Source organism: Corapipo altera, unplaced genomic scaffold, assembly GCF_003945725.1.
Source record: "Corapipo altera isolate COAL_440 unplaced genomic scaffold, ASM394572v1 98, whole genome shotgun sequence".
NCBI lineage: Eukaryota > Metazoa > Chordata > Aves > Passeriformes > Pipridae > Corapipo > Corapipo altera.
The window spans coordinates 2,342,656-2,356,920 of record NW_020884914.1 but is presented as its reverse complement, the minus strand read 5'-3'; the positions used below and the strand labels follow the sequence as shown (position 1 = coordinate 2,356,920).

The 14,265-nt window shown below is 37.3% G+C and overlaps 1 protein-coding gene across 3 annotated transcripts in view; it reads left to right on the top strand.

Annotated features, from left to right (window-relative positions):
- The window catches only part of PARN (poly(A)-specific ribonuclease), a 48,496-nt gene that overhangs the window by 639 nt on the left and 33,592 nt on the right, over positions 1–14,265 (top strand). For 2 of the 3 annotated variants that reach the window (XM_027655112.1, XM_027655111.1), the window contains exons 3-18: positions 632–711; positions 1,650–1,717; positions 1,812–1,893; positions 2,533–2,593; positions 3,236–3,401; positions 3,613–3,678; positions 4,445–4,483; positions 6,344–6,386; positions 6,999–7,079; positions 8,850–8,906; positions 9,756–9,833; positions 10,997–11,040; positions 11,526–11,568; positions 13,218–13,293; positions 13,668–13,778; positions 13,864–13,933. In XM_027655112.1, the coding sequence (XP_027510913.1) occupies positions 632–711; positions 1,650–1,717; positions 1,812–1,893; positions 2,533–2,593; positions 3,236–3,401; positions 3,613–3,678; positions 4,445–4,483; positions 6,344–6,386; positions 6,999–7,079; positions 8,850–8,906; positions 9,756–9,833; positions 10,997–11,040; positions 11,526–11,568; positions 13,218–13,293; positions 13,668–13,778; positions 13,864–13,933 (1,165 nt within the window). Of the gene's footprint in view, positions 1–625; positions 712–1,649; positions 1,718–1,811; positions 1,894–2,532; positions 2,594–3,235; positions 3,402–3,612; positions 3,679–4,444; positions 4,484–6,343; positions 6,387–6,998; positions 7,080–8,849; positions 8,907–9,755; positions 9,834–10,996; positions 11,041–11,525; positions 11,569–13,217; positions 13,294–13,667; positions 13,779–13,863; positions 13,934–14,265 lie in introns of those variants that run through there. The other variant, XM_027655114.1, reaches the window with a different exon arrangement.

Genomic DNA, 14,265 nt, shown 5'->3' with positions numbered 1-14,265 from the left:
TATATGTAATATATCATGAAAGTGAAAGATTCAGATAAATGAGAAAGGCCCTGCAAGTATTTGGACAGGCAAGGGCAGCATTGAGAACTTGTATGTTTGTAAAATCCAGAGGGTGTGTGTGTCACAGAGATGCTTTAATAGGTACTTTGATTTTGGGATGTAGAGTTCAGTCGTCCATGAAACATGATCCATGTGGATCTTGAGCCATGAATGTGATCAAAACTTGGTTTTGTTAGATGTGGTGCTTATGGAAATACAGTTGTTGTTGTTGTGTATTGTTTGAAGTGGCTAAGTCATTTGGTAGATCCCTGGGCAGCACTCTTCCCATTTTTAGTTTGGCTTTGATCCTGCACTGTGCTGTAAAGTCCATCTATGTTATTTTTTGGAAGGTCTTTGCCTGTTACTGACATGTTGAATAGGAACCAGAATGGCAGAACTTCTGCAGAAGAGCTTTGCTGCTGGAACACTACTGTTAAAATGGGTGGCTTTTATGCAGTAGGAAATCCTTCTGAACTGAAATAATTGTAACATTAAGTGAAACCATTTTTCTTAAATTATCAGTTGTTGCATTTCTTTGCTGTGGCTAATTTTGAAAAGCTTACCCAATGCAAAATATGTTCTACTTTTTCAGGGATCAGTGATGGGCCTTCTGTTAGTGCATTAACAAATGGCTTTGACACTCCAGAAGAAAGGTATCAAAAACTTAAAAAGGTAAAGTGTTTGCACTGACTGAAAGGAAAATTCTGGAAAAAGGTTAGAATGCCTTAGTTCATCATGGAGACAACACAGGGAAGTATGTCATGGATCTAAAACTGACTTACAGGCAGCAGATGGGATTTGCTTGTTTTGTTTTCTGCTAACACAAGAATTGAATGTTGCATTAAGCTTACAGAAGTCATGGTCAGAACAGACAGAGATGATTCCTCATACAAGAATGAGTAAAGGTGTAGAACTTGTTAAAGGATGTTGAGAGTGTTAACATTTGTGAGTTCAAAGGGGAATTGGGTGAGAGGAATTCAGTGAGGAGAAGCTTCATCAGTTCAGGCCCTGCAGGCACAGTCAGTCTCTGTTAACATTTTAAGGAGTCTGTTGTATCAGAAGTCAGACCCAAATTCTTTGTTGTCACCTTCTTAAAGCTTTACCTTTAACATTTAATAACTTGATTAATTGATATTTTTGATCTTTATGTTCAAGAGGGCTAGTTTTGAATGCCTGTATCCAGTGTAAGCCACGTGGATTAGAAGAATATTAAGTGTGTTGTTACATGTATTTGAAAACTCCTCTCACACTGTAGGGAATGTAAATGAACATTGAGAAGGACTGAGAAGCTGCTTTGGGTGCAGCATGTCCTGTGTGTGAGCAACAGGTGGAGAGAGAGATGGGACTTCCCTCAGTTCTTGTCTGTTTATGCAGTAGAAGTGCATACAACAAATCATCTTTGGGCAATAGTAAGATGATTAAATGCAGATGAAAACTAGTTGAAAAACTCTGGTGTGTTTATTTCAAAATTACCAGCAAAACAAACGTTGGTTAAGAAGATTCAGTTTACTTAATTTGGAAATGGAGAGAAGTCATATGTGGATGCACCCCGGTAATCTTTAAATGTGTACAGGTCTTATTCTCATGCAAAGTTTTCCTTTCCTTTCCAGCATTCCATGGATTTTTTGCTCTTTCAGTTTGGCCTTTGCACTTTTAAATATGGTGACACAGAAGAAAAGTATGTCATTCTCTTATTTCTTGGTTTTTTAATTGAGGATATTCTAAAGTGATACTGATAAGCTCTATTGACATGCAACTCATCTTCTCCACAGGTATATAATGAAGTCATTTAATTTCTATATTTTTCCAAAACCCTTTAACAGAAATTCACCAGATGTCAAGTTTGTCTGTCAGGTTAGTAGAAAAACAAGTTTGATTTTGTTTGGTTAAGGTATACCTGCAGCAAACTTCACCTTAAAAGGTGGAAAACTAGAAGTTTCTGGGGTTTGGTTTTGGTTTTTTTCTTATAAGAGAAATAAACATCAGTTAAGAGCAATCCCTAAAAATGAGCTTTAAGGCAATATCGTTGACTTCAGTTTTTAAATCTTGTTATGTATTACATTGTGTGGTTTCTGGAATTGGAGATAATATTCCAAACCTGGCAAGATGATTCTAATTTTTTCCCTTTTCTCACTGGACTTCATGTTCCCTTTTCCTGTTTTATCCTATATTCTCATCTGCTTGTCTTACTTTTATTTCTTCCTAGGCTATTGCCAGCATTTTTCCTGTCTCAGATTTGTTGTCCTGAACATTTTGCTTCCTTTAGTTTCCTCTCTCCACGTAGCTCATTCTTTCATCTCTATCCCTTAGGATATTTATTGTTCTATGAAAGTTCAAAATAAATAACAAAAGTAATATTGCCTGAATTCTTGTTTAGGGGCAAAAACGTTGTTGCTCTTGACTTTGGACTTTGTATAATTTCTTAAAAAGTGTGAAAATAACCGAATGCCACAGCTCCTTTTCCAAATGTAAAGTCTTTTTCTTTTGTTGCAGAGTTCAAGTATAGATTTTTTAGCAAACCAAGGATTTGATTTTAATAAAGTTTTTCGCAACGGTGAGTTGTGTGGGTTTTTTTTTTATATTTCTTTCAATGTCTGCAATATTTATGATGACACCTTTCACTGTGTTCTGCAAGAAGAAAAAAGGCTGCTATTCATGATACTCTCTTAACACACAGTGAAGCTCTCGAGTTATTCTTCTCTCTTTTACTGTTGTGCTGATAGTAACTCCCTTTCCAAGAATTCATTGTATAGGTTCAACAGAATGGAATTCCTCTTTACAGGAGGGTTTGGTTGTTTCTTGTTGTGCAGTGGCAAAGCATGAATGGAGAGATCCATAGCAATGAATCAGAAGTCATGTTTTAGGAAGGGTATCAGTGCCCTGTAACAGTGCTGCTGCAGTCTGGGATTCAGGTGATGCAGGGAGCAAGGGAGAGGAGGGCTAAATATTACTGTGGTTGGGACCTGTGGCTCTGCAGTCCTTGGGCTCATTCCCTGTCCAGTGGTACCAGCTAGTGTGGCATGTGCTGGAGGGAAGCCTGGATGGACACAGATAACCAGTGGGACTGAAAGGAAGGGTTTATTTTCACTGTAAAGAGTGGCAGATGCTTGGTTAGTGATAAGTCTTTGTTGAATCCCTACACATCCCTAATTTGTCTGTAATTATGATGAGCTTTTGCTTTTTTTCTTCTTGTTAGGAATTCCATATTTAAACCAGGAAGAAGAAAGACAGCTAAGGGAACAGTATGATGAAAAGCGTTCTCAAGCCAATGGTGCAGGATCTCTGTCATACATTTCTCCTAATTCCACAAAGTGTCCTGTAACAATTCCTGAAGATCAGAAAAAATTTATTGAGAAAGTAGTGTAAGTTAAATTGTTTCATATCCTCTGATGTTCTTGAAGGTAAAATGTGAACTGTAGTGATATTTTTGTATGTTGAAGCCATTTTTATTAGTTCACTGGTTTTAAAATGCTGCTCTTTTTGTTTTGAAGTGTTTTCTTGTCTTTTGGGGTGAGCTGTAAACTTCCAAAAAATAAAACAGTAGATATAGAAGCAAATAATTATTTCCTCCAGGGAACAGATAGAAGACTTATTAAAGAATGAAGAAAGTGAAAGTTTGGAACTGGAGCCATGTACAGGGTGAGTTTCTGAAGTTGCATATCTTCTAAAAATATTTGTTGTTTGGTCATACAGAATTAGGGGAGTGACAAGGAAGACTGTCTTTACTTGAGCTGACTGTAGCAAAATTTACATTTGATTGATTTTTTTGTATGTTGAGAAAATGTGCCTCTGTATATGGGTGTCATAGTTTGCTGTGTGAGCTGTAACTTCTGTATGTAGTGGCACCATATTTAAGTACAGCCAAAAAATGTCTTGTATATATGGGCCTCCTCTTGCTATTGCTGAAGTTTTCCATAAGCCTTGGATATGCATTTTAAAAATAAACTTTTCAAATCTGTTGGACTACTACTTGTTTGTAGTTGACCGTGTGTTACTGTTTTTATTAGGTCTCCTTCCCAAAAATCTATTTAGCTTTGGGGTCTGGATGTTTGGAGAGGATGGTTGTTTAAAAAATTTTAAAAAAAATTGAATTTAGAAATAGCAGAACATTGTGAGATGAGGTAAGATATCATCACTGTATCTGTATGGAGTGATCATGGCTCCAGAATATTTTCTTATGAGAAGATCTGTGGGTAACTGTACAAAATGGTGTAAATGCCTTTGCAGCTTGGGGACTGGACATCAGAATTCAGTAAAACCCAACTGAGCCTCTAGGTTCTGGTGGCAGTGACTTTTGCTTTACAAATCTTTCTGCAAATGAACATGAAGTCAGCTTTAACTGAGTATCATTACTTGGAAACACTCTAAGAGGATTATTAGTAACAAAATTCTCTTTTGATTTTAGATTTCAAAGGAAATTAATTTATCAGACCTTGAGCTGGAAGTAAGTTGCTGGTAATACTGCCTTACTGTATATTTTTAGTATTTTTGATAAGAAATCTGGGTAAGAGCTGATCTACTTAATCTTGGGGTGATTCATTTAGACACTCTTTTGTCCTTTAAAAGAAGACTTTTATAATGTTCTGAAGAACTTATTTGTGATGATTCACTTGAATATTTTAAAGCTTAGTATTTATTTTATTATTCCTATCTGAAATGTCTGAATAGAACAGCACAGCTTAGAATTATGTGACAAATGCAACTTGCCAGGTTTTTAGTGAACAGAAAGTGCATGTGCTTATACAGATTGTGGGCTTTACCTGAAAAACTAGGAGTTCTATAGGAGGCACTGCTATGTTTATAGTTTTCTGTTAGATGCCAAGCATAAGCATTTTTGATAAGTTATATTGCTTAAAAATATCCCTTAAGGCCTTGGGAGAAGCACTAAGGCTGTAGGGTAAGATTTTCATTGTTCTGACTGCACTTGTAAAATGTGGGAAATACAGTAGAAGGCATTTTTTGTCCATTTAGCTAATTCAGTGTTGCAGCACTGAATCTGATCCTCTTGCTTTACACTGGAAGTGGATAAAATAAAGCTTCTCTCTGTAAAATGGAATCTCAAGAAGCGAGCTTGAGAACTAATCTGAGAGGTGCCTTTGAGAATTTTTGTGTGAATTTTTTAATGCCTGGATAGAATATCTATAGCTTCCAGTAGCACACAGTGCTGTGTTTGTCTGACACTTAGCTTTGCATCTGCTCTCAGTGGATGGAAGGAGGTGTTCTTGAGTTGGAGTTTGTAACGTGCTGCAGTGTTGCTTTCCATGAACACAGCTGTGGTCCTGTGGGTTCTGGTGAGACAAAGCCAAGCTGTGAAGTGAACATGGAGATAATTAAAGCAGAAAACACTGAGGTTATTGTTTGCCCTTGTGTCCTGAACTCTTCACAGGTCATTTTCTCTGCTGAAGTGTTCTCTTGTGCATCAGTGTGGTGATGCATCCCAGGTTTGTGACGTGGGGCAGCTTGTGAGGGAGGTGTAGGCTCCAAACTCTGTGAGGAGTCAGGGAGGAAAGGACACAGCAGTGCTTGGGGATGTGCTCTCCAGGGCTAATTTTAGGAGTAGCCAGAGGACAAGGAAACATGCTGGTTCTGCAGTGGTTATGCAGTTGTGGTTAGTTTATTATGATGGGAAAATGAGAGTAATTGCTGCTTAGGCAGTAAAATTACTGGTTAAGTGGTAAAAGATGTTATCCTCTTTGCTATCAGTTGGATTCTGTGACTCTGGGTATTGTAGTACTCTGGAAATTAAATGTGATTGTGGTGGAGTGATGCAACCCTGAAGCAGAGGTAGTGACATTTGAGTTAATAATTCCCATTGGAGTCTACTGTTAGCAGAAAGTTCAGGGTTGTTTATAAATCCTAAAATAAGTGACATATTAAAGGCAATGCAGTCTCCAAAGAAGCTGTCCTGTGGCTGCAAGTAAATGAGAGCATTCTCACCAGTATCTTTGGTTTGGATTTCTTGAAAGCAGTGGCTGTGGATTGTGATGAAATATCTACATGATATTTACTTAATATTACTAAAATAAGAAGGTAGAGGTCCCACAGCAGTAGGATGGGAAGTTGCATAAGATAATATATTCTAGTCCTAGTTGCTCTTAAGTAATGTAAGGAGGCCAATCAGATTAGCATGTTGCTTCAGATTTTCCATTATTTTAAATTAAAAAGAAACTTTTAATAGTTCTTTTGCTCTTAAGACTTATAATAATAATGAAACATGAAATTACTGAATCACTGTTGTGGTTTCAATTTGCTAAATGCCAAATTAATAGTTACTTATATTTACTTTTCATTTGTTTTGATGTAGGTATCCAAAAGGTATTCATGTTGAAACTCTGGAGTCAGATAAGGTAACTAGGCCTCTAACATTTGTTCTCTTTGAAGGAAATTGTATTTCTCAATTTTACCAAATCTCCTGACTTTTAGATATAACTTGAGCCTTGTTATGCAAATGCAAAACATTCTAAATGGAATACAGTGAACTAGTTTCTAAATATTAAATCTGACCAACATATGGAGTATCAGCATGTATTTGTGTGGCTTAATATTATTCCTTCATACTGAAAGGTGTTTAAAGAGGTATCTTAGATATGTCTGATGTTCAGTGTTGGCAAAATGTAGATTGTGATCTTAGAGGAAAAATACTGGCATCACATGCTGTTGTGTCCTCACCTCCCAGCAAAAATCCCTGCTCCAAAAGATATTTCAGATAAGCTATTTACAAGGACATACTGGTAACCTTTCCTGAGAATAAAAAAGTGGGCTTAGTGAAAGTTAGGTTTGGTGGATGAATCTAAAGTAGGCTTTTGGGAGTAGGTGATAAAGTGGTGCCTGCAATAGAAACAGTTGTGTTGCCAAGTAACTGCTGCTGAGGTGACAGTTTTCTTTACAATGTAAATTTACAGAAACTTAAATAAGAGCTTCTCAGAGTCATTCCTCAAACTATACATTTTCTGTTTTAGAAGGAGAGGTATATTGTTATTAGTAAGGTAGATGAAGAGGAACGAAAAAGAAGAGAACAGCAGAAACAAGCAAAAGAACAGGTAAATAAGTTGCATTTCATTCATTTATGTGAAAGAAGGAGGGGGAGAATCTCTACCTTCAGTCAGCAATGCAAAATTGTTTGCTAGGATTTGGTAATGTTTCTGAAACTCATCTTCCAAATTCTGCCAGATAACTTAGGCTTTGCAGTAGAGCTACAAGAGCTGCAAGGCACTCTAGAAAATTAAATGAGAAATTGTGGAATTTCTGGAGCAATGAATGCCTCCTTCTGTGAATCTGCTCTGTCAGAGGAGTGTGACCTAGGAATAGGAAACATCAGTTTCTTGCAGAAATTCTTGAGCAAGTTGTCACATTGTTTGCATGCACAGTCTGTCCTGGGTGTTCTGTTACAAAGCTCGATTGCTCTTGGTTGTCAGTACAATGTCCTGTACAATTCCTGTGTCATTTCTCCATAGAAACATGTGCTGCAGGGACTGCTGTGGTAACAAGCTGAACACAAGGTCATACCTGGTGTATTCAGGCACTCTCATTGTTTATGGGACTTTGGATTTTGCTTACTGAGTCTCATGGAGGTTTCAGGAGGTTGCAGGACTTGAACTGTGGGAATTCTTCATCAAACTCCTGTGATTTGTCCTTATGTATTTCAAGATACATAAGTTTGGGTGAAGCAAGTAATATTTGCATGCAGAATGCCTTTTAGGAGGAAAAAAGATATCTAACAGAGACATTAACTAGTGTGACTTCTGTTTTTCCAGAAGGCAAGTTAGGGACAATTTACTACCAGAGTAGATTTTTCTGAGGCATTCTTAATGGGGGTATTACTCACTCTGACTAGAGGCATTCAGAGCTGAACAGAAATAACAGTGAATGTTTTATTGAATTTCACTTCTGGTTGGATAAAAATGAATAAAGCAAGGCAGAAATTACTTCCCTAGACCTGAAAAAGAAAAATCTGTTACAAAAAAATTCCTTAAGTGAAAGTAAAATAGGTGCTGTAGTCAGATTCCCCCCCAAACCAGTTTAAAATGTGTAACTCACATTATGTAATATTGTGTTTGTATAATATTGTAGTTGTATAATGTTTCTTCTTGGTTTTGTTTATGTAAATAGTGAACAATGTTTCTTCCCCAACCTCAGTGTTGGCATAAAAGTACAACCTGATTGAATAGAAATAACAGTCAGGATCCAACCTGTTGCAAATATAACAATATATGTTAAAAATATGAGTGAAGATATACAGCTTAATTTTAATATCTTGTTGAGCTGTTTGCAGTCTCAGAGCAGGTGAGCACTGTTAAAGATCTGTACTGACAGTGAGCTGACTGCAGCTGTTACTGCTCTGGGGAGGATGAAGTTACCCTTTGTAGCAGCTGTATGTTGCTGTGCTGTGCATTTGTGGCTAAAACAGCAGTGATACCACACACATGTTTTGTCTGTGCTGGGCAGCACTTGCACAGTGTCAAGACTTTCTTTTCCACCCTCCCCCAAAAGCAAGGAGGCCTGGAGGGTGGGCTCTCATTGTCTTTATCCACAAGTCTTAATGCCTGCCTTGGAATTTTGGGTGAGAGGAGTGAGCAAAAGGCAGAGTGGCTTTTGCCCCTGGCCAGGGGCAACCACTACAAGAGCTTGTAACTTGTCCTACTTGACAGTGAAGTAGAGCTACACATCAAACTGGAGTTGTGTCAGCAGCATCCTACTTTTGATGTTTCCTCTGTGGTCTGTTCTTGGTTATGTCTGAGAAACAGTTTGCAGGTACAGTTTTTGCAATATTTGTGTTTATGTTTCACTAATGTCAGAATCTTTCCTTACAGGAAGAATTGAATGATGCAGTAGGATTTTCCAGAGTTGTTCATGCCATTGCTAATTCTGTAAGTTACCATGATTTTTAATATACCTTTGTTTGCAAGAAAAAAATAAATAATTTAAAGAAAGAATTCTTTTGCTGTTACATTTTGGAAGATAGAATTAAATACAAGTTAAAGGGACTTTGTAAGTTGATGTTAGTTTGTGTTTTATAATGTTTGAGTGTGGTAGGTTAAGTAAGCTTTTAAAATAATACATGACATGAACAATCTCATTACCTGTAAGAGTCAACAGTACCAACTTCTTAGGGCTCTTCAGTAAATAGGCTTTGAGGGCTTTCATTCTTTGTTCTGAAAACATTGTTGTTGGGAGATTTTTTACTTTTTTTTTTTCCTGGCAGTTAAAGGCTAATCAGAGAAGGACAGTTGTGTCAAATGTATCAAAGTTAACATTTAAAAAACTTCTTGTACTTCTTTAAGAAGGAGCTTGCTTCTACAGCATCTGGCCTGAAAGGTTCTGCACTGTGAGAAGCCCCTAATAACTCTCATATATTATAACCATGAGGAATATATTGTGAGTTGTTGTAAATTAAAAGGTAATGGACTGAGAAATTGCTTGACTTCAACCTTAAATAGATTACATTTGGAAACCAAATTGTAAGTATCTGTTCTAGTGCATCTTCTCCACATTTGAAGCTGCTGCTGAAGGCTGTGATAAATGATTGGGAGTAGAGGAAAAAGGAGCGGCTGCTTTGAGAGAATGGAGGAGTGTGTGGGGCAGGCAGAGAGCAAATGGAGAGGTTTGATTTGTCTTTGTTCCCAGCTGCCCTTGGCAAACATCAGGTGCTTTTCACATTTTGCCTTTGCCATGGCCATGGCTGGAAGTGCAACCAACATTTGATGTTCTTTTCACAGGGCAAGCTGGTTATTGGGCACAATATGCTGCTGGATGTCATGCACACCATACATCAGTTCTATTGTCCCCTGCCTGATGTAAGTAGTCTTTTGAGTGTTCAGATGATGAAACAAGTCCCTTAATGTATTTGACTCTTAGTCTTATCTCCACACTTTCTTGTGAATAGAAGCATTAATCAGTCTATTAAGAAGTACAGAAAAGTATTTTTAAAAAGCCCACTTGTTCCTTCTCGGCTACTGCCTTAAATCTTTATGTAGAAAGCTTAGCTAGATTGAATTCTTCTCCTTTACATTTTTAAAACGTTTGAATTAAACATTGAAATTGTGGGTTTTGCTTGTATCTGTTAGTCCTTCACAAAACTGCTTGAATAATTGCAGGCATGTTTAACTGACAGACATGTTAAAAAACTGGTTTGGAGCTTCAGCATAACTATGTGGTATTTCCCCCCTGTAGTTTAATAAATGGGAATGTGTATTTTCATACAAGAGAACTAAGAGAGTGCTAAGAAATCCTGTAGCAGGATGATTTCATTGGGGTGAAGAGGTGCAATGTCAGAATAATTGGAGGGAGCACACTTTGCTGACTGCAGTAGGGGCAGTCTAACAGTTCAGCACTGCACTAGTCCAACAATTAATATAAACTAAGCAATTTTTTGGCACCAAGAACATTCAAGAAGCCAAAGGTCTCATTGGAAGGATGGCCCACGGGACGTTATGTTACTTGCAGACTTCAAGGGCTTGGGGGTGTTTTGGGAAAGACTTGATCATGAGATGGGAGAAAGAAAGCTGGGTCCTGTTTAGATGGTGTTGGAACATCAGAACTGTCAGTTGTTCCTGTCCTTTTTACATCTGGCAGATCTAAACCTGTAGGCATCAACTGTGTACCTGGAGTGACTGCTTATATTCCACTGAAATATTAAATGCTGGGAACATTTTAAGTAGAGCTGTTAACACAGCTGAAATTAGAGGTAGTCTAGGCTTACAATAGGATAGGGTTCTGGAAATGAAGAACATTTTATTGCTCATCACAGACAGATCAGAAATAATGAGTCTGTAGTTGTGTGTAATTGCAGGTGGTATCTGTGGTAATGCAAATACATCTCTGACGTGGTGAGAATTCAGTTACTGTATCTCACTGTTAGAAGCTGTTTGGATAATTGTAGCTACTGCTATCTGTCATTCCAAGACTGATAACCAGTTAACTGACTTGGATTTTATCTTCCAATTTAATGTTGAATTAGGACCTAAGTGAGTTCAAGGAAGTAACATCATGTGTCTTTCCCCGGTAAGTTCTTAGTTCAAACTTTCAAGTGTTCTAGTACAGTTTTAGCAGGCTGATCCTGTTTGTCCTAGCCCTGTAAACTAGCTGGTACTGCAAATATAATGGGGATCAAGTTAGATGAACAGAGTTTTTAAAGTATTCTTGAGCATCTTTTTTTTTCTCAGAAAAACAGTACAGTTGGTTTACTTTTTGGCAAAGATGCACCTTTGCTGTTCCTTTGGTTCTGGCATGATGATTGGTGTTTTGAATCTCCATTTGGAACAAGGTTTATTTGCTATTAGTTGTTTGCAACTCTTGCTGTTGCTTAGTTGCTGTCATTTTTTTATGCTGAACAAAGCCAAGGAATGTTTGGGCTGTTCTAAGATCCGAGAGTAGTTTCCAGGAGGTGTATCTGCTGTTTCCCACCTAATATGCTAAAAGACTTCTGAGGATTTGGCAAAATGGTCATTCTTCCATTTCAACTTATTAAGCTCTTACTTTGTTTCTAGGTTATTGGACACTAAACTGATGGCAAGTACACAACCTTTCAAGGTAAACTAATTAATAATATATAGAATTATTTGAAGATACAAACATGTGTATTGAAACAAATTTTATTTCTTTTTAGAGAAAAATGTCTAATAATGTTTTCTGTGATGCTCCTTTTTTTTGTAGAAGAATGATTTTCCTTTACACCTTATTTAAACTTACAAATTTTTTGGAATATAGATTTTTACTTCCCTACCGTTGTCTTTTGTATTTGAAGTTTTAAAGTAACTTGGCAGCTTTACATTCCAAAATATGTAGAGTTTTTGCAAGTTAAAATGTGGTCAGTAGATTATTTTCTTCATATAAAATAGCAGCAACCTCAGGAGAAAAAAAAAGTGCTGTTTATGAGCAAGTAGGGTCTGGAAGCTGCTTGTATATTCAAATATTTAGAATACTGTGGATGCTGACTTAGATTTGTTTAGAAAAATGCTTGATCATCATTAGGTTCTTTTGTGGCCCTGATGTTCAGTGGATAGTCAGCAGGAAGAAAAAAATGACAGGTTTCTCTTAAAACCTCTTGCAGCATGAGTTTTGTCCTAAGTAAGTATTGAGATAAGTGCTCATGCTCTCTTGCCTTCTCACGTGCCTTTGAATTAAAAAACGTGCTGCTGAAGCAGCATCTTTGTGCAAACCTCTGTGACTCTGGAGCATTGCATAGCAGAAAGTCTTATTAAAATGTTAAAAATTGTCAGGTTTGTGTTGTACACTACTGTAGTAAAGAATAGAGGCTTTGGTATTCTGAAAGCTAAAAATCCTCCACAAGTTTTGTGTTTGGTACAGTTACGTTGTTATTTGTATTTCTACAGCAGTGCTTGGGTTTTAGGATATCGTTATCAGATACTGCTTCCAGATGCCAGATGAATGCATCATTTCAGCTTCTTCTTTGTATTTAGTTCTTGATAACTTTTCAGACTGCAAACTTGATGATAAGTGTAAGCAGCTGTCTTGAGTTAGAACCAAAGGAAATTTGATCCTCAAAGATTTCAGACAACTGTAAGAAAGACTGTGAGATGTTCTGTTTTCTCTGCTATTGATCTGCATGTTTCCATTGTACTGATTGCCAACATATATTTGATTAAGAACTTCAGTAAGGAATTAATCTGTAATATATTTTTGTGACTTTTATGCATATTTAGGTTCACTAATGCAACTCAGCTAAGCTGAAGTGTAAGACCAACTCTCTGATTGTCAGGCTGTCTTTATATTCCTTTAAATCAGCAGTACTTACACTTACAAAACTATTCAAGAATGTCCAGTCATCAAGCACATTTCAATACTCACCTTGAATGCCTTCAACCATTATGATCAATATTTAGGATATTTTTCCCTACTGTTTGTGCTGCCTTTTCCCTTGCCACATGTACCCTGCATGAAACCAGACTGAAATAGAAATGTAACATCTGCATAATTCATTGTCAGTGATTCTGAAAAGTGTTAATAACTGCTTATGACTCATTATGTTGTAGGTGGGACAAGTTAACTTTAGAAATTGTCTTGACAGACTTTCTGGTGCATTAGTTTGAAGTGGGGCTGTGTATAAATCCTTAGAGAACACAAGGTGGCAGCAGTAAATACTCATTTGATCCTATTTGATTTCAGTGTCCAGGGAAAATGTACTTGGCATTGGCAGTTAATGATGTGTTTTCTTGCAGGAGATCATTAATAATACATCACTTGCAGAACTGGAAAAGCGTTTAAAAGAGGTTCCATTCAGCCCTCCTAAAGTTGGTAAGGATACATCAAACTGCTCTTATTTCTGAAATGTTCTCCTCTGCTCTTTTAAATGCAAGTCAGTCCAAAAAAAAACACTTTGTGGGGAATCCTGCAGTCATTGTCTCAGACTCAATACTCCCATTTTGGCTGAGTACGTGTGGGCATTCATGGCTTTTTTAATAAGAAAGTCTTTCTGTCCTAGGAACTTATTCTTACCTAAAAATGCAAAACAAAACTGCTTTTTTAAGGACTTTTGAACAAATTTCAGAACTTCTGTAAATTGTATAACCTTCCCCAAATGATGTTATGCTCTGACCTGTGGGTAAGCACACAGGGCTGCCTTTATCTTCTGTGCTAATGTGTTTATAAATGATTTCTTTTCCCCTCAGAAAGTGCAGAAGGATTTCCAAGTTATGATACAGCATCTGAACAACTCCACGAAGCAGGATATGATGCCTACATTACTGGACTGTGCTTCATTTCTATGGCTAATTTCCTAGGTACCTATGTGATCTTTTCCAAACCTTCTCCTTGGTGCTGCCTGGAGCTGCTCATTACACACTGAATTTATTCTTCATTCATCAGGTTCCTTCCTCACTCCTCCGAAAAACCATGTGTCTGCCAGATCAAAACTCATTGAACCTTTTTTTAACAAGTAAGTAGTTGCTGTATTGAAAGACCTGCTAACACATGGAAATGGAACACTGTCCTTAGCATATCTGTCTCCAGCCTTGGAATCAATGGCTAACTACATTTTGCTTTAAACTTTGGTTTTATTGGCTTTTTGGCTCGTGCTGGTAATGCTGCAGGGAGGCCAGAGGTTGTACAGGCAGTACCTTTTCTTTTGAGGAGGATGGTTTACTTTCTGCTAAGCTGTGAAAGGACACTTTGAAGACAATCTGCATTTCTTTAATGGCCTTTCCATGCCCATGTTGATATGTTTACAGTTTAGAAATTTGTTTCTGGAGTAAACTTTGAGGGTAGTGG